This window comes from Perissodus microlepis, chromosome 8 (genome assembly GCF_051167445.1).
Source record: "Perissodus microlepis isolate ML-2025 ecotype Zambia chromosome 8, ASM5116744v1, whole genome shotgun sequence".
Classification (NCBI taxonomy): domain Eukaryota; kingdom Metazoa; phylum Chordata; class Actinopteri; order Cichliformes; family Cichlidae; genus Perissodus; species Perissodus microlepis.
In genome coordinates this window covers 4,373,518-4,393,551 of record NC_140468.1, presented here as the reverse complement: position 1 = coordinate 4,393,551, position 20,034 = coordinate 4,373,518, and the positions used below count along the sequence as shown (strand labels likewise).

The following is a 20,034-nucleotide window of genomic DNA, read 5'->3' as shown; positions in this document are numbered from 1 at the left end:
TAATCCTCTAGGCGTGGGATGTATGCACATATAATTAAGCCCACCCCTTCTTCATAAGTGCTGAAGTATTGTTTCAGCTTCCTTGTTGATAGAAACTTCAGGAACATCAACATACATATTTGCACATAATTTATGCACTGTTTGAAATCCAAAAAAATGTTCATATATAGTTTTTTATAATTCCGTAATTTTATTTCCGCACGTCAAAGGAAAATACCTCCAATTTTGGAATGTTGACTGCAAAATCTGAGTAGAAAAGGAATATAAAAACTAAATAAACAGAGATATTCTTTGAAATTCAACCATCATTATCTTTTTATTATACCTAATAAAGACCATATGTTTTAAGCAACTTTTGCCATGGTTTTTCTCCACACACACAAACACGAAAACCGTAGGTTTGACGTTGCCCACCGCTACGTCCTTCTCTTACAGAAAACGTGCTTTCAATACTTTGTGATGTTTGAATTCTTACCACATCTGTGCCACTGTCGTAAATTTTTGTAAATTCAAATAATGCAATAGATAAAAAGTTAATTTAATATTCTATTCTATTTTTATTTTATTTTGTTGTTGTTGTTTTATTTTCCTAACCCTGGAACGCTGCAGTGTACTGGCCCTTTAAGACGCTAGCCTGTAGAGTCACGTGTCAGGCGTCATGTGATATAAGTATTATCAGAGACTGTTTGCTTTGTGCGTTCTGGATGTTGCAGGCTGTCACTACCACATCAAACGGTACATGTATGTGACCCTTCAGACGAGGTAAGAGGATGATTTACGTTTCGTACGTTGATTTAAAACAAACAAAAAAAGAGAACATCCGCTTAACTTCATTTAAACCAGCTAGCTTTGTTTTTAGCTGCATAGCCTGCTACGCTAACTTGTATTTTTATTACAAAAGCTAGCGTTAGAAAGCTCTCTCCTTTCAGCTGGTATTTTTTATAAGTTGCAGGTTATTTTTCTTAAACGTTGTCACTCCTTTTCCCCCCTGTAGTATAATGCAGTATTTCCTAAAAGCATAACATCGACTGACAGTGTACTGTTGTTTTTCAGGAGTATGCAGAAAAGTGCCCAGTGCTGATAACGATTAAACTCTTTCTACCTGCTCTCGGGATTCCTGCTAATCATGGTAACTGTTTTATTTCGTATACATTGCTTAAGTATTGGATTTGTAAAGGTTTAGTTTGTGTATATTTAAGAAAAAAATAAATAAAAAGTGGGCGGAGAGCGACTAAACCCCATCCCCGAGCTTTACCATATATTGACATATGGCTGCACAGGTGAAGTTTAGCAGTCTTTCACGTTATGAATTGTTGCAGTTGTTCTTTTAAAGTCGTTGACAGTAATGTTTATCTTTTATTGAAATGTGAGCTTAACGTGTGTTTACAGAGAAACTAGACCTTCCATTATTGCCCTGTTGGTGCAGCCTTTTCTTATCTATTTTCATTTGCTATGTACCAGATCTGTTTGTGTCTTTTAGTTTATATTGCCCTCCCACGTTAGATTTGTCGTGGCGTTGCACTTTGGCATCGTGTGCTACTTCTTAAGTATGTCTGTGTAGGTTCCCACTTATCTGGGTCATGGTAGTCTTTAGATCTGGAATATAAGGCAGCTGGACTTCATAAGGTTTTGAAGATATTTTACTTGTCATCCAAGAGGCTTCTTCAGTTTTAGAACAACTACTCGAGAGGGAATGCTGTCCTTTCACACCTTGTCTCAGGTGACTGACATCATGCTGGGCTGGAGCAATGCCTGAGGTTTCACTTGTCTGCTCAGGTGACAGGATTAACCTGCACAAACACTTTGGGTCACTGCTCCCAAAATGACCTGGGACAGTTTTTCTAAACCTAAAAAAAACTGGGTAGAAATTTTAAGACTGAGCCACTATATGAGCCATCATGACTCCTTTCTAGTTTGTAGCCAGTGTGACAATTTGGTAAAAGTTAGAATCTGGCAGGTGAAACTAAAGTGGATTACCTGTTTGAATTTACTTTAATGATTTCTACTCTTGAACTAAATGCCATGAACAGCACATCAGTCCAGAGCTCAAAGATCTTATGAACTGATCAGATCATTTCAGCAGCACGTTACTTATAGATCTGCTCTCTGATTAAGACGGTGGATCTGTATACGACAGTAATTAACATAAGCCAGGAAATTTATCAAATGTCAGCATCCTGAGCAGTCTCTAATCTTTCATCTTCCCCTCATGTTTGCAATTTTTTTTTTTCTCTACATCTTCTCGATCTCTGAGAGTATTGCACATTAATATTTTATTGTTGAACAGTCTCTCTAATTGGAGATCGGGCTGAGAGACAAACTGCACAGAAGCAGTTTGTGTTTTGTGCTTTTTGAAACATTGCATTTTAATTCTTGCGCCCCTTTTTTGCAGTACTAGTAGCTACTTAAGAGTACTGGGACTATAGGATCTTTGAAATTGAACATGTCTCTATTACAAACCAGATGTCTTACTTAGGTTACAGAAAAGAGAAGGAAACGAATAAATAGAAACCTGTGAAATGCAATGATGTAAAATCTTTAAATAATAGAATGCAATGATTCTAGTAGAACAGGAACTCATGAAGCTAAATGGGTATTGAGGTGTATAAAATTTGAAAGGTTGCATTTGCCTGTGCTCATGGCAGTGGAGCTGAATGCCATCAGTAATAGATATGGATGCTTTCCAAAGAGTGAGAAGTGCAAAAAAACACCCCAACGCTAACCTAGTACAAAAATATGAAAGTGAAAATTGACGTTCTGAGCAGACGCATAACGCTATTTTAAACATGTTGCATGTGTTCAGTTTGAACATCCCTTTTTCGTTCTCGGTACAGAATCTGCAAAAGATGAGAAGTCCTTAACTACAGCAAAATGTATTTGTTGGAACTTGGTCTCAAGTGACAGAGCTGTAAAAGCAAGCTTCATTTTCATATTTGGGCAGTTTCAGGCGCGAGCTGTCATCTTCCAACTCTTAAGAAGTTTTTATTCTTCCACGTACTAACAAATCAATATTTTTCTTTAAATTGAGCTCCATAATGTATGAAATGTCTCAAACTGCCGGGAGTTGTCAGGTTTGAATTGAACTGTAATTGGATGTAAAATGAGGAGTTCTATAAGACTAAGCTTTTATAAAAGTTAAAGTTTATGTTTGGACTACTTGAAGGCTTCTTGTTAACAAAATTAAATTCCAAGAGGCTGCATGAGGCAAACTTTTCACTTGTAATAAAATTAAAGCATCTCCATAAACTGCAGCTGTCTGCCCTGAGTTTAAAATCCCTGCCACAGATGCTACTGCTTGCCGTCTACCAATCATGCAGTGCATACTGTTATTAAATTATATTTGAGGAAATATTTGTGGTTTCAGCCCAGAATTGCCACCTTGTCAGAAGCATCCAGACTTTTAAGAGACATTTCAGAGTGTTTTGTTTCAGTTGTGTTTTCTCGTGATTTCCTCTTAACCTGTGCTTTAGCAGTGTGTATCATCATCATCATCATCATCATCATCAAAGTGGTCTTGATAATCTGTTTTCATTCCTGATGCTCATTTGAGGAAAAACAAAGACAAACAAGATGAACAAGAGCTCTTCCAGGAACGGTGTTGCTATTCTTCTGAAGACTTAATTGGTCTGTAGGTGGCGATTTCTTACCTGTTCTCTAATGTGGAATCTAACCGGCACTGGAGCAGATAATAACATCATGGCTATGTACTCCAAGAAGAAGTGAACCACCTTCATAACATGGAAAACGTTTTATTTATTTATTTTTTTAAATCTGGATGGATGAAACCTCAATTCACTGCCTGTAAAATGTATAGCAATTAAAATGTTATCACAAACTTGTGACATGAGCCAGCAGGAACGTCCAATGAGTTTAGTTTTTCTGGGACAAAAAGTCACTGCTTTATCACAACAGTCCAGAGGAAAATCAGTCTTAAATTGCATTACATATTCAGTAATCGGTTAAGTCTGTTATTCTGTTCTTTCTACTTGAGTTAAAAGGCCGTTAATGATGCTAGCGGCCAACTAAAAATAATAGACATGAGTCACTTTCAGTCTGAGTTTTTGCAAAAGCCAATAATTGAATCTTGAACTCGTGACTTGCCATTTATAGTGCTGCTGTTTAGGACATAAAGTGGTTATGATATGAAGGGAACGTCAGTCTCAGAAGGCTCTGGGTTTGTTTAGTGGCGAAATCCAGTTTCAGTTGAAATTCTTTTGCAGCTGCTAAACATACTTGTCTTTGTTTCCCTCCTCCTCACTCACAGCCAGAATAAAACCCAGAAATCCCCATAAGGTTTTGTATTAATCGCTCACAGCCCTGTCCTCTGTTCCCTGTGTTCAGACTCTGCAGATGGGGTTCTTGTGTTTGGCCCTGCTGGGTCTGAGCTCGGCGCTGGTCTGTCCCAATGGACTCACATGTCAGAACAAAAACACCTGCTGCAAGAATACTGAGGGGGGATACGGATGCTGCCCGCTACCACGTGTGAGTTACCCGTCACTGTTGTGTCTGACCTGGATATTAATCAAGTACACTATCATGCTTCTATAAGAATTAAGACGAGGGTAGCAGCCAGGTACTGCTAAACAAATGCACTTGATTCATTGATCATCAGTGCGCGTGAGCGACGAAGAGTTTGCTAGTCTAAAGCATTTGTGTGTTTAACACAGTGCTGAAGAGGGAAGATGCCAGTAATGATCTCAGAGGAGCAGTTGTTGCTGCCCATCAATCTAAGGGAGGGTTAGAAAGCCATTTCCAGTCAGTCTGAAGTCTGTCATTCTACATAAGTGGAAAACATTGGATACAGTTGCCAGTCTTCCCAGGAGTTCAGGTCCCGGCACGTTTACCGTGAGATCAGACTGTCCAGTGCTTAAACTCAAAAAACAAGATCTGCATCTCACACTCTACATGCCTCAGCGTGTTAAAGTTCGTGACGCACAATTTACAAAAAAAAAAGATAAACTAAACAAAAAAAAGAAATGGGTATGACTTGTTTTCAAGTGTCAGGAAAAAGTGCCTTGTCATGGCAGCACAGCTTAGGTTTGCAGAGTTGCATGTGAATATTCCACAAGAGTTGCAGAACAATGTTTGTTTGGCACTGTATAAATAACGTTTGATGTAATCTGTCCAAATGACAACAGCACCTCAATGGACTTTATATTATATGATAAAGACCCTACAATGATTCAAAGAAACCCCCAAAATTGGATGACCCTGATGAACAAGCACTTGGCAACAGTGGGAAAGAAAACTCCCTTTGAACAGGAAATAAACTCCTGGAATCAGGCTCAGGGAGGGGCAGCAATCTGCCACGACCGGTCGGGTGTAAGGGGAGGAAGACGTGACAAAAGATGCTCTGTGGAAGAAAGCCCGAGATTATTAAAAACCTCATCAACAATCATGGGACGTGCCCAGCAGCCTAGGCCTGTTGCAGCATAAATAAGGGAGGGTTCAGGGTCACGTGTTCCAGCCCCAAGTACATGCTTTATCAACTCTGATCTTAAAACGTCATTCCAAATGTCAGCACAGTGGTGGAGAGCTGAGGGTTTGTTTCACAGCCACAGCGTTGTACTCTAGTCAAATGGTCAAAGCGTGGTCCAAACTGGATCATGCACCAGCACAATGATTGTAAGCACAGCAGCAAATCTACAACAGAATGGGGGGGAAAGACTGAAGTTATTGCAGTGGTAGGTCAAGCTGCAGACCTCAACCCAACAGAAATATAGTCAGGACCTTCAGAGAGCTGTGCACAAATCAATGCTACATGCTTCAAGGATCCGTAGCAACACTGCAAAGAGTGGGAAAATTCCTCCACTGCAAAGTCCAAGCCTTATGGTCATGTAGAAAAGAATTACTTTAAGTTGTTGTCTGTAGCGATCTGCTGAGTCACGGCTTGTACTTGGTTTTTCACATGACGGCAGAGGGTCCTGTGAAAATTAACTTTCTCATGACCATGAAAAGTACTTAATGCAGAAAAGAGTATTTTTATTCATTTAAAACAGTCATTAGAGGGCCTTTAATGGCGCAGTAGGCGGGGTCACATGGCAGTTTACCCACATACACCACTCTGGCTTGTTCTGCCACAGTAAATGAGTAAAACTGGAAACCTGCAGCATGTGAGCTGTAGAGTACAATTTTCTTAGAAGCTAGCTGTGAATAAGGCGAGCACTCAAACTCGGGCCGTTTCTCAGCCATAAAGAGCTCTCACTGAGAACTGAGTGTGCATTGTACTGATCGAGGATGACACGGGGTTTTATTTTCCTCTGTGCAGGGGCGTCTTCCTTCTGACGGCGTTTTAATTTTGAGAGCTTGTTCATATTGCTCACACGCTGAAGGGGAGTTCTTTTAAAAATATAGTATTAGAAAGTTTAATAGAACAAAACAGTCAACATACAGTTTCATAGAATGACCTTGAACATTATGCATATTATTGACAGTATATGTTATATGACTTTTGCACAAGAGTTGCAGGATATTTTGTACTATAAACTAATAAAACTCAGTATTTATGTTCTGCTTGGGAAAAATAGTATTGTAAAATAAAATTTCAGTTTGCTGTCACTTAAAATTGATTTAAATTTTTAAAAGTTTCCTCTCAGTGAACCTGTTTCTCTTACACTGTTTGAATCCCTCTGTAGGCAGAGTGCTGTTCAGACCACCTCCACTGCTGTTACGAGGGCACGCTGTGTGATTTGGTCCATGAGAAATGCGTCAATAAAACAGTTTCCCTGCCGTGGATGACACGACTCCCGACCCAGCCTCAGGTGAAGGGGGTGGGGCAAAGCTTAGCTTCTGTCTTTAGACATCTTAACGTTGATTGCCCCACCAACAACCATTGGAAGATTATCTTAAAGGAATCCCCAGTGAACCAAGCTCAGTTTTGTTATCTGGATACGTTTGCTCAGTTGGTGTTATTTGTCAAAATAATGGAATTGTCTTATCTGCTTTGTACGTTTCTCCCGCCCCAAAAACAAACGACGTAAAAGAATAACACTCATGGGTAAATGAGGTGTTTGAAGAGGTGCGGGGAATGTTTTTGAAACGTGCAGAGTATTGAGAGGCACAATAGTGTTGGTTTCACGATGGCACTACAAGCACAGATGCTTCTACCTCCCCCACACAGGCTACCTGATCTCTTGGTGCAGCGCCAAGATGTTTCCACGGACTTGATCTCTCCAGCAGTTGTTTGTTCTCTTGTCTTGCAAGGAAAAACAATATTTTATATATGTATATTACGCTGTGGCTGAAGTGATTTTCAGTGTGTTTTAATTGATTATTGATTACTTGAACTGTTCATATTTGAGTGTTTTTAAACCTTTTGTTTTGACCATGTGGCGTCCTTGCATTTGTATGCGTTGGCTGTGACGTGTGATTGCTTCAGCTCGAGGAGACGGTGAAGGCAGTCGTTTGTCCGGACCAGGTGTCCGAGTGTCCGGATGACACGACTTGCTGCCAGCTTCCTGACAGCTCCTGGGGCTGCTGCCCCTTAGCCAAGGTGACACACATAAGCACAAACACCATCTCTTTGCCTAAAATCACTGACTCGCACAAGCCCCAGGTTTCTCACACCAAAAAATGATCAGCTGTTTCTTGCATGAGTTCTTGACAGGCTGGCTTTGTAGGTTTGTAGCTGTTTAAAATGAAATGTGATGTATTTCTTCACCAACACTGTATGTTTAATACGCACTTCAGTTTGCCTCAAGTTTCACACACATTCAAATGGTTTCAGACCATGTTTATAGATGTAAAGGATGCACAGGCTTAGAAAATGCAACAGCTTTAAGAATCTTTAAGTTTATTTGCAACCCTTCTACTACCACAAATTCCTGACACTTCATTTAGTGATGACTCTGTTTTAAGTTCTTAGCGTGATCATTCATTTTATATTAAAAAAAAAAAGTGTCATTAGACTTGTGGTCTACTGTGGTTGTCTGTGTTGCGTATATTTGCCAATGTCTTCAATCATGTTGCCTCAACACTCATTGAGGGGTGGTTGTGTGGTTCTGAAGTTGCTTCATGAACAAATTGGCTGGCAACACAGAATGACACTGCACGTCTGCCACAGACTCCACATTTTCTGAAGTCAAAATTAGTGAGTCTGACCTTTTGCTGAATCACTTATAGCTGCTGATTTCAGCACTCTGAAGCTGCAGCTGCCAGTAAAGGCAAAGAGGAGAGACCTTGATCGATCCTGAAAGCAGCTAAAACTATAGAAATGTCAGAATCTAAAGTAAGTGTTAAAAATGTCAGACACTTAGGACTTGATTTAGACACACCAATAATGAAAACTTTATGCATTTCAGCTTTTTCATATTCTGATAATGGCTAATATTGTGTGAATATAAGTCTTATAATCTCTGTATACTCCTGGTGGAAAAACCTTTAAAAACGTCTGTGTTCAGAGTGAAATGACCAGTTTTAGACATTTATTTGCTTCAAATGAAACACTTAGAACTTCTTCAGTATTTAAAACTCATTGAAGCTGCAGCATTTCCTTGGAATCAGATGGTGTTTGTTGGCTGCACATTCAGCAATCAGTGCTCATTTGCTTTAATAGAAAGGCACATCTGCCTGTTTTATTCAAACTACTCTATATACTGAATTTAAATGTCTCACGTGCATCAATTGTTCATTTTTCATGTCCCAGTTGTATATCTGTAGTGCTGGTGTGCTTCACGATCCCGTGATCTTCTCTCTGCAGGCGGTGTGTTGTGACGATAGGCGCCACTGCTGCCCTGAGGCAACGAAGTGTGATATCGCTCACTTGCGGTGCGTCTCTGCCTCGCTGGAGTCTTTCCCCCTGCTGGTCAAACTACCTGCTAGAAGGAGAGGGAATAACCCAGGTGGGGATTACCTCATATAAATAAACAGTGAAATGTGGTGATCATGTATTCACTTACGTTTCTAAATTTATATGCAGATGATACTGTAGTGTTAACAGAAGACTGCGTTTCTTTTTAGGTCTTACTACTTTTGTAGCTTCCATTGGCAGTTCAATATCGTGCCCTGATGGGAAACTCAGCTGCCCGAACGCTTTCACATGCTGTCTGCTACCCAGCGGAGAGTACGGCTGCTGCCCATACCCAAAGGTGCATATAAATGCTGTAGATGTAGTACAAGTGATTTGAATTCAACAGTTTCCAGCGTTTTTCATATTTTTATGTCGCTGAATTAAAGCTGTTTGATTCTTACTGTACTGATTGGAGGAAAACATTGACACGAGGGTTCCTAATAAGGCTAAAACATCCTGTGTTTGAATCTCATGCAGGCCACATGCTGTGAGGATCACCTTCACTGTTGCCCTGCCAACATGGAGTGTGACCTGAAGCATTCACGGTGTAGGCGTGGCGAGACCGTCATGCCCCTGATGAAGAAGATCCCTGCTGTAGCCAGTGACAGTAAGTCTTATCTTTAAATTAAAAAACAAACATTGAGTAGGATTTTTATTGATGGATCCCGTGTCACTTCTGTCATCCCCTCAGTCAGTTGTCCAGACAAGAAGTCATTTTGTCCTGATCACACCACATGCTGCAAGATGATCAACGACACCTACGGCTGCTGCCCGATGCCCAGTGTAAGTAGTATGAAGTCACTGAGCGATGGGGTCAGTTTAGATGAACAGAAAGTTGCAGAGAGACTGACTCTTACTAGCTAAAGGTCATTGTGAAGCTTTTTAATATTTTATCAGGTGTTTTAGTCTTTTTAGATATCAAATAAGTGGCATATTTAACAAAACGAAGGCTGCTTTTGCTCAAATGTAATGAGTCCCTGTTGGAATTTCCTTTCATTTATGAATTTGAAATACTTATGGAGAGTTGATTCAAAGTGTTAAGACTTCCTTTTGGTAGTTTTCCTCTGAAACTCTCAATACGAGGTTGAAAGAAATGCTACAACGTTGCAATGAATGAAGTAATCATTAGACTGAAAAACCAGAATAAGCTGCACAGTGCTTCAAAATGAATGGATAATTAGCCAAAAACACTGCAAAATCAAGGCAGGGATATTCTTCAGTGTACAAGTCCTTCACCTGAGCTCTGCTCAACAGCTTTTCAGTTACTGAAAGCACAAAGACTCATAAATGAAGGTAGTTGCAGTAAAGGCCCAGGAGAGCAGCTCGGGGGAGGAAAGGCAGTATTTGATGAGGTTGAGTTCTCACTTTCACACAATCATTGATTGCAAAGATTTACTTCTTCTTTCAGGCCATCTGTTGTTCAGATCGCATCCACTGCTGCCCTGCAGGCTCAGAGTGCGACCTGTACCACAGGACCTGTGTGTCTACCCAGAGAAACCCCACCATGACACTGGCAGAAGCTGCAACCGAGCTCCTTAAAGTCCAGAGAAAAGGTGAGTGAGACGGCCATCGTCACATCTTCTGTGATCAAACTGTAAATATTTAATGTGTTTCAGAGAAAAACATGTTTTAATACAAACTGTTTTATTAATATCTTCAGTAATGTTGCCTTAATCTGTTTTTGACTGAAATTCGTCAACTTTACCGTTTTGAGTGGAGTGGGAAGAAGCTTTTCTCCATCTGTTTTCATCTTGTCAGTGATTGGGTTTCTTTGTGCCAAAATTTGACAAGGAGGAAGAAGAATGTGTGAAATGTATATCTGGTTGTGCTGCATTGTGGGTTTTTTATTTTTCCCTCAAAACGTTTCATTGAGTCAAGCAGTGTTACAGGAATCTAAAAATGTTAGCAGCTGTGGTGGTGATTTGTATTGTTCTGCAGACCTTTCAGTCCATTCCATCCCCTGCAACGACTCTGTGGCCTGTGCTGACGGAAGCACCTGCTGTAAAACACTGAAAGGAGACTGGGCCTGCTGTCCGTTACCACAGGTACACTTTTCCTTTAATGACCTGTTCTCCTCTCCGACAGGGACTCTGTAACTCATGTGAGTTATTGTCCATTAATAAACATGAGTAGAGCTTATTAACGGACTCTCCTTTAGGTAATGTAGTAGTTCTTATGCTAAGTCTGGGTTGTTCCTCATCCCTGCAGGCTGTGTGCTGTGAGGACCACCTGCACTGCTGCCCCCACGGCACCATTTGTAACCTGAAAAGCTCCACGTGCGACGACTCCACAGGTAACGCCGTGACTCCCATGCTTGGACACGTGCCGGTATTTCCTTTACTGGAAGACAGTAACAACAGGTGCGACAAATCAACGACATGTCCTGGGAAATCCACCTGCTGCAAGACTGCGAGTGGCAGTTGGGCCTGCTGTCCGCTGCGTCAGGTAATCCGGGGCTGAAGTGAGGACTGCTTTCTTCTGTCCTGTCTCTAGTATTCAAAATGCTGAGCTCATGAAAATCCTGTAACCACAAGTACATCAGGCTCAAACCATCAAGAGAGAACTGAGCCAGATGTTTCTGAGGGCAAACTCATGCTGACGTGAGTGGGCGAACAGTGGCGCAGGTCAGCGGGTGAGCTAGTAACAATGCGCTAATTCGTAAACAAACATGATGCCAATTTATTTCAATAAAGACTCGCAAAGAGCAAATGAGTGGGTGTTAAACAAGCAGACTCGATGAGGGAGCGGGTACCGATCACCGCCTTTGGAAAGACGTGCTAAATTAATGCTGCCCAGGACGCTCACACAGGAGATCTATGATCTTAAGAGTTTAAATTTGTAAATTTAAAAAAAAAAGGTAATTAGCTTAAATGGCTTTCTAGTAGTTCGGTGTAACACTCCTCTGGTCTGTATTGTGTGTACCCGGCAGGCTGTTTGCTGTGATGATCACATCCATTGCTGCCCTCACAGCAAAGTCTGCAACCTGGCAGCCGAAACTTGCGATGATCCTCGGGGCTTCTCTCCGCCCGTCTCCTGGCTGACAAAGGTAGCAGCTCTGACCTTGGAGGTGGAGGATGAGAAATGCGATGAGAAGACCAGATGTCCGTGGGGCTCCACCTGCTGTAAAATGAACTCCGGACAGTGGGCCTGCTGCCCTTTACCACAGGTCAGCATCTCCTTTCTGCCTCCTGATCATATGTGCTGGCCAGATTTAACTTTGATGTGCAAATAGCCAAGGGTTTGTTTGTTCTTGGTGTCAGCTGTGGTTATTTCTGACATCCAGTTCTAATTTTCCTTACTGATACTTGAATTATTTTTATCCAGAGCACATTCAAACACAACAGAAATTGTAATGATTTTTTTTTTTTTTTTTTTGTCTGGCATAAAATCCTAATTCCTGTGTGATTCCCAGGAGTGCTTTCATGGTGCATAAGTGGCTCATCTTTAGGTCATGACCTATTTCTGGGTGGTTATTTGTTTACTGTAGATGATTTGACCAGTATTTCAGGAAGTGGGCTTGTAGATTCCAGCTTCCAGGTCTTGAAAGTTCACACTCATCTGTTAAGCCCTATTTGCACAGGATTAGTAGTACCAGGGGACCTTATGTGATTTAGACACATGCACGCCCCTCCTAATCCTGAATTAAATTCATTAGAGGTCCCCAGGTAATCCTAGATCCAATGTGAACAGTGATTACAGCCCAGCTTAAGACATGTGATGGTTAGAAAATGTCAATCAAACCCAAGTCTGAGGATGGAAAATAAGAAGTCAGCTGTGGCTCTGAGTGCATTTCAGTAATGTCTCATTCACACTCGTTTAAACACAACATGGAACGGGACAGCAGCCTGCTTGTAACTCGGGGAAACTTCATTTGAATATGTATTGAATTTTTATTTGGTCTGTAACTGTTGGCAATTAGATGTGTTGACCAGCCTGAAAAATGCTCAACCTACATGACCCGCATTCAGTCACAGACCGGTATCAGACCAACTTGATCTTATTGCTGTTTCAGTCACATGGCAGCTGACTGGGTGATCAGGCCTGGGCCCGTCCTCAAAGTGGCTGTTTCAGTGACTTCATTGCACACGGTTTCAGTTATTTTGGTCAACCTATGCTCTCAACCCTGTTCTCCCTCATGTGACTGTAGAGATTTTCTTTACTTCTACTTTGAGACAGCTAGTATACCTGAGTGGATTTTTCAGAGGCAAAGACAAACTGATCGAAATTCAAAAGTCTGAATTTAAATGTATAGATGTGTTAAATCATCCAAAATACTCCTCCTCTTTTGCAAAGATATAACAGGAAACACTGAGATTTACACCTGGAACCAGTGGTTTAACAACAGAACTCTTAATAGTAGACAATTGGTTGGTGTTTTGAAGCTGACTGGTGGATCATATGGTGTCAAATAAAATGAGGATAACTTTTCAGCTGTTTCATCAACAGAAGAGCAGCCTGTGATGTTTTGAAGGATTTCAGTCTGTGATGTAGAACTCATTCCTTGTTTCGTTCCAGGCTGTGTGCTGCAACGATCACGAGCACTGCTGCCCCAAAGGCTACAAGTGCAATGTGGCAGAGGGCACCTGTGACAAACCCGGTGGCCTCAGTGTGGCCTGGCTGCAGAAGATCCCAGCCCTGCAGGAGGAGCTCGGCCAGACTGTTTCCCATCCAACTCAGAACATGTGCGACGCCCAGACCAGCTGTCCCAGAGACACGACCTGCTGCTTCATGGAAAAGGAACACAAATGGGGCTGCTGCCCTCTGCCGAACGTGAGTTTAACCCCTCCCTTTTTAAATTATTAATTCTTTTTAAATGGGAGAGTGTCAGTTACCCGTGTTGCCCGTCAGGCTGTCTGCTGCAAAGATGGAAACCATTGCTGCCCCAGCGGACACACCTGTGAGCCCCACCACTTCTCCTGCTCCAGAGGTTCCCATGTTATACCGTGGTTCGCCAAAGTGAGCGCTGTAACGGAGCCGGGCGCCGTGATCGACGTTAAATGTGACAACGAGAGCAGCTGCGCTTCAGGGACGACCTGCTGTAAGCTGAAGACCGGAAAGTGGGGCTGCTGCCCGCTGTTCAAGGTTTGTGCATCAGTGATGTTCAGACTGTCATTAAATCCTCGAGTTTTCCCACAAAGGTGCTCATTTGATAAGATCACAAACTGATCTGTGACATTTCTGCAGTGTCTTGCTGATGTAGAATATCATTTGGTTTCACAACAGACTAAAATGAATCAGACAGCAGTTTCAAAAGTGATTTAAAACCTACTTTCTTTCCTGTTTAAACAAATTTGGTGCTTACAGCAGGAAATAAATTTACCATTTAGACCATATTTTTGAGTGTTCAATAGTATATAAGGAAAAGCTTAATAGGAATCACTGAAATGCTTCACTCGTGGCTGTAACATGTTAATATCTGGCATCGTGGTCTCTGCTCAGGCTGTTTGCTGCACTGACCACGAGCACTGCTGCCCTCAGGGCTACACCTGCAACATGCAGACAGGAACATGCGAGAAGAAACAACACTACCACCACCTCAGCACCATCCCTCAGATCGAAGTGCTACAGTCTGTGAAGGAGGCAGAGGACGAGGAGGATGTGGCGTGTGATGGCAGGGGCGAGTTTCGCTGCTCCAAACGAGACACCTGCTGTAAGATCTCCGCCACGGAGTGGAGCTGCTGCCCCTCCCCCAGGGTACGTTCACCTGTCAGTCCCTCCCACTCATTTACATTTGAAGTCATTCTTCCAGCAGTGACTTTAGATGGTCCTTGTTCTAGGCTCGATTTTGGAATGTTTATGTTAAAACTTAGCAGGTATACTATATGTTGCTGTGCTACTACTCATCTTTGACAATCGACTTTTATTTTTGCTGAATTCATTCAGCTCATGTGTTTGTTTGGAATAAAAGAAGTTTGAGCCTTGCCGATTGATTCAGTGCTGAACACGCTCTGTCTGTTCTCAGGCCGTCTGCTGCTTTGACTCGAAGCACTGCTGTCCTGCCGGGTACTCGTGCGACCTCAAGGCCAGAGGCTGCACCTTGCAGACCCAGCTGACCTGGGACTCATGGTTTGGGGACCGAAAGAGAGACACTGTCTCCCACTGACTCTAATCCACTGAGGTGCAATGATGATCTCAATTTTTCCATTATATCATCTACTACTGGTGTTGTCTGTGGACAAGAAGGGCTTCTTCCTGTTTCATTTCGAGGAGGTGTATTCACTGAGTTTTTTGCACTCTTGCGTATTTTTGAGTTTTGTGTGGTTGGGGGGGATTTGGTCCACATATGCAGGAAAAACATTTGTTTAATTGCTTTTTGCCATTGAAGGAATTTTAGTGAAGTTGAAGTAGTTTTCAAGGGGAAGCAGGTGAAACCTAGCCTGCATTCTGGTTGAAAATATTTATTACACTCCTTCAGAAGCACTCCACATCTAGGTTCCAGGACAGCTTTACAGTGCGTCTGTTAAAGGATTACTCCGGTCTGTTTCAACCTGCGGTGTTATCTGTTAATGTCAGATCTGAAGTTTTCTTATAGGTAACAAACCCCATTTGAAAATAAAATTCAGTGAATTCGTCTCTTTTGAAAGTCGATTGTTTCTGCTGAGAGATAGATAGATATAGATATATATATATTTTTTTTTTCCCCCCCCCTTCAGACAGAGTAGCTTAGCATGAGTGAACTTAAAATAATGAACCCATACAGGGAGCTTGATGCCTGCTCTCAGTACATTCTGTCTGAAATTGGCTGCTTCACTCCTTTAGCTCTACGTATCTTCTGATTGGCTGCCCAAAACTTTAAACAACAGGTGGGTGCAGCGGGCGGAGAATGCACTCTTCAACCTTTAAGATAGAGGAGCAGGTTTTTGTACCAAGGTTGGCAGTTCCTTTGAGTTTGTGGAACAAATCTTATGCATATTTTGATGACATTTGTTGATACTTTCACGAAAGAAACTCCCTGATCATTAGTGTTTAAACATGAGTGCACAGAGCTGGTCTACTCTCTGGAAGAGAATCATGAATGTACAAACTGCCTTTTTGTGAGCAACATTTCCTAAATAATCTGACTTGAACCACGTGTCTTCTCTAAAAGGCAGTTTTTGTTAAGTCAGCAGAACTGTTTCATCTTTCCTGATAGTTTATTCATTAAAACGGCAAAGTTGCAAATTAACCACTTGAACAGTGAAAAACCACAAATCTGGACAAACTAACAGGTAGCCTTAATGCAGCTGTTAATTTGACTGTTTCAGGCTTAGAGGATGAAATCGAGCTGTCAGATTAGAGCTGCTGTGATTGTGGGCACATTTACTTTATGGTAAAGTGTTTTTGGTGTCTGGAGACTCGATGTTTCACTGACTCTTAAGAGTTAAAAAAAACAAAAAACAAAACATTGTACAGCAGACTGTCAAACATTTATTGTTGTACATGCAAACTGAAATGTAGGCGTCTGTAAAGGTGAGAAGAAAATTTTAGACATTTCACTTCCAGAAACGAAGGATTTATCGGAACGTTTCATGGCTGAGCCAGTTTTTAATCATAGAGGTTTTCATAACCATTTCACGCTTTCGCCACAACTTGGCTGCTTGTTGCTGTTTTAATGTTGCCGCCAACAAGCAGCAACATTAATAGAAAAATAAATAACAATAATTAAAAAAACATTTCTTTCCTCCTCATTTGGAAGCTGACGGGACACGAACGAGCATCGAGCAGTTTGTGCCTTCTTCAGTAGGAGTTACTTGTATCCTTTGGAAAGTCTTTTGTTTTGTGCAGTTGTAACATTGATTTGAATCTTTGTCTTTATGGAAACGTAACACAGGCGCTCAGGAGAATCTTTTGGAGTTATTTGTGGATTGAGACTTGGTCAGTGTCACAGTTGGTAATATGTTGTTTGAGTTTGTAGATTCAGGAGTTCCTAAAAAGCTGAACGATCTCTTAAACTTAAGTAATTTCAATGACTTTTAAATAACTGTCATGTAAAGTGGTTTACAGATTGGCTCCATCTGAAAATAAAAGTTCATTTCGCTGATTTCCTTTGCTTGTTTGTGGTTTTGTTTTGTTAAAATGTGTGCAGGTGTCACTCAAAATGAAGGAAACACTTACTGTGTTGTTTAACTCCAAATCAATCACACTTCTGTGAAATCAAACTGTCCACTTGGGAAGCAACACTGACAATCAATTTCACATGTTCTGCAAATGATACAGACAACAGGTGTAAATGATGGGCAATCCTCAGTAAAGTGGTTCTGCAGGTGGTGACCACAGACCACTTCTCAGTACTTGTGCTTTCTGGCTGATGTTTTGGTCACTTTTGAATGCTGGCAGTGATTTCACTCTCTAGTGGTAGCATGAGACGGAGTCTACAACCCACACAAGTGGCTCAGGTAGCACAGCTCATCCAGGATGGCACATCAATCTGGGGTGTGGTAAAAAGGTTTGCAGTGTCTGTCAGCGTAGTGTCCAGAGCATGGAGGCGCTACCAGGAAACAGGCCAGTGCATCAGGAGATGTGGAGGATGCTGTAGGAGGGCAATAACCGAGCAGTAGGACCACTACCTCCGCCTTTGTGCAAGGAGCACTGCCAGAGCCCTGCAAATAACCTCCAGCACGCCACGAATGTGCATGTGTCTGCGCAAACAGTCAGAAACAGACTCCATGAGGGTGGCGTGAGGGCCCTACGTCCACAGGCGGGGGTTTTGCTTACAGCCCAACACGTAGCAGCATGTTTGGCATTTGCTAGAGAACACCCTGATTAGCAACTTTGTCCATGGTGACCTGTGTTCTTCATAGATGAACTTTATCATATCTCTATCATATTTCAAGCTCAAATTTTTAATATAGAAAAATATTAATATGCACTTGTAATAAATGTTACAATATACCATAAAAGTACAATTGATTATCACAAAACAATTGTCATGAAATAAGAAACAAAAGCAAAATCCCAAAGTAGAAACTAACATTTTCTGTGTATGTGTACATATTAAAAATGCAAACTTCTTAAAAAGGGAAAAACACTCTAATTGGAAAACTAAAACAAATGCACAATAAAAGATTGTAATATTTTTTTGGCCAAAAAATGACTTCCTTACTGATGATATTGGGCACAACTGGAGAAACACTGCCAAAGCTGGGTTCGCATCTTAACCTTGTAAAGCTTTAACCATAAAATAATTGCTACAACATTCTGGCATTTAATTATTCTGGCGTGTTTACATAACCTTAAGACTTTATATACACCCATCATTTTTGTGCAGTTTATTGCTCACGGTAGCGCTGCATGGGTCTGACTGTATACAGCAGGTTTTTGAGGGGAAAAGGAAATCACACTGATGTAGAGGTCTCATTTTGACCTTCTGGAGATGCACAAACACTGTCAATCAGCCCACTGGTCTCCTGTCTGCTGAGCATCCGCCCCCTGCAGGCCTGGGGAGACATGACAGCACATGCGTCAGACTGACTGCGTCACTTGTCTTTTCAGCCCAATAAAGCGTTCATTCTCAGCACAAAGATGGGTTCAGTACCTTCCTGTAGAAATACGGGACGATATTCTCCAACAGCAGAATCAGCGGCAGGACGACCACTCTGATGCTAAGATCTGATCAGACACATTCAGTCATCAGCAGTCCGACAATCACTTCAACACAGAATTGATTGATTCACGCCCATGTTTGTATCTAAAATTTCACCAATTTCATTGAATACTGACCATCACAGCCCAACTACAGTTTGTCATTGTGCATTCAAAGAGCAGCGAGGGGAGTAACCTCCTCTGGATAGATTAATCAAGGTTTGTTGTTTGGTCGCATTAACGGGAGACATGTTGCATCATGAAAGTGAAAATATAACTATGAATTTGCATCTTAGCAAAGAGTGCTGGAACATAATGTGCACACTTCTATCATGGCCAACAGCCTATAAGGTACAGGAGCGCCTGCTTTTTATGCCAACAGGCTGCTCAGTTCCCACAATCTTTAAAGAAACGATACTGGTAGATTTCATATCTGTTCAGTTATTTAAAAATCAATATTTATTATCCATGACCTACTCCTACGTAATATTTTTAAACAAAATACAATATACATTATAATTCCCTTAAAAGTAAACACTGCCCCAACAGTGAGCTGTCTTGGAGAAAGTTTGATCTCGGAGTTTGTGTTGTGGTGTTTATGAATTGACTTGTGTCTGTGTTTTTGTTGTCTTCGCCGTCATGCTGTTTGCGTTTTCTCTTTACAAAAATGACATCTGGGTTTAGAAGAACACCTGTCAGCATTTCCTCACGTACACACAACATAGGTGTTAAACACGCGTACTATCAGCACTGAAGTCATTGCTGATGTCACTAATGGGCTTACCTGAGCAGGTGAGATCCAGGGTATTGACAGATGATGATGATGTTGCTCATTCTCTCAAAGCAAACGCAGACTGAACACAGTCATGTATGAGCTCCCACACAGTCCTGTCAGACACCCTTTTCTTTCCTAAAGAAATAGCAGAGCCACAGCCCAGATGTTTACAGAGAACAGCTGCTTGTCTCAGAGTCCAGCCAATACTGTGCACTGCTCTCCATTCTCCCATATTTTTCACCTCCACTGTGCCAGCACAGCGACTGGCTCCGCCCACCACCCTGACGTCAGGGTCTGACGAGAAAGCAGAGTATCATTAGTAAAGAAGTCAATGTACTTCTGCAAATAATAAGTTGAAAAAACTTTACTGCTCATTCTCTTCTGTGATTCATTATTTCTCTTTTAATTTGTTTATTTACCTGCTGAACTGTGTGTCCCTGTAGGCTGGACGCCTGTGGAGAAAAGCAATGAGTCCATCAGTATTAAGCAAGAACTTGACTGGGACTCAGCCATAGACGGGGGGAAAAAATAAATTATTCCCAAAAAGTTGATTCTGTTCATCTGGACGTAACGTTTTCAATGGGAGAAACGTTTCGTCACTCGTCCAAGCTCCTTCGCACAATAACTGAAGCCAGCCTACTAAATGAACAATGGGCTGTGTGGTCAGTTCCTTGATCATTAATGCAGTGCTATTACATGCACTTTAAATTGTTTCTGTTACAGAGTAAAAAGCAATATCAATAAAGTTATTCTTTGTTTTAAGTTAATCTTTTTTTTTTTTTTTTCTTTTTTTGTTTTCTTTAATGTTAATAAGGATACAATGTTGTGCAGAGATGTACTTATATTAACAATTTAGACAAATTATACTATTTATAGTTGCGGGCGAGAGTGGGGGATGCAAAATGTTTTC

At 41.4% G+C, this 20,034-nt stretch overlaps 1 protein-coding gene across 2 annotated transcripts; it reads left to right on the top strand.

Moving 5' to 3' along the window:
- The first annotated feature begins 644 nt into the window (after positions 1 to 644).
- grnb (granulin b) lies at positions 645 to 16,808 on the top strand. Of its 2 annotated transcripts, none has more exons than XM_084937089.1 (17): positions 645 to 762; positions 1,054 to 1,129; positions 4,342 to 4,482; positions 6,636 to 6,761; positions 7,379 to 7,492; positions 8,699 to 8,840; positions 8,959 to 9,086; positions 9,266 to 9,395; positions 9,480 to 9,571; positions 10,197 to 10,341; positions 10,727 to 10,833; positions 10,997 to 11,233; positions 11,718 to 11,954; positions 13,304 to 13,558; positions 13,637 to 13,870; positions 14,267 to 14,482; positions 14,751 to 16,808. In XM_084937089.1, exons 2-17 carry the CDS (start codon positions 1,127 to 1,129, stop codon positions 14,889 to 14,891), a joined length of 2,448 nt encoding a protein of 815 aa, XP_084793215.1. In that variant the 5' UTR covers positions 645 to 762; positions 1,054 to 1,126; the 3' UTR covers positions 14,892 to 16,808. The 2 variants fall into 2 exon arrangements, with proteins under 2 accessions (XP_084793215.1, XP_084793214.1); XM_084937088.1 differs by having other exon boundaries at positions 14,228 to 14,482; positions 14,751 to 16,170.
- Positions 16,809 to 20,034: the final 3,226 nt, after the last annotated feature.

Bases quoted from the DNA above. Each gene is read 5' to 3' on its own strand.
- grnb (XM_084937088.1), top strand. The intron at 7,493-8,698 runs GTGACACACATA...TTCTCTCTGCAG, and splicing joins GCTGCTGCCCCTTAGCCAAG to GCGGTGTGTTGTGACGATAG. The intron at 8,841-8,958 runs GTGGGGATTACC...GTTTCTTTTTAG, and splicing joins AAGGAGAGGGAATAACCCAG to GTCTTACTACTTTTGTAGCT.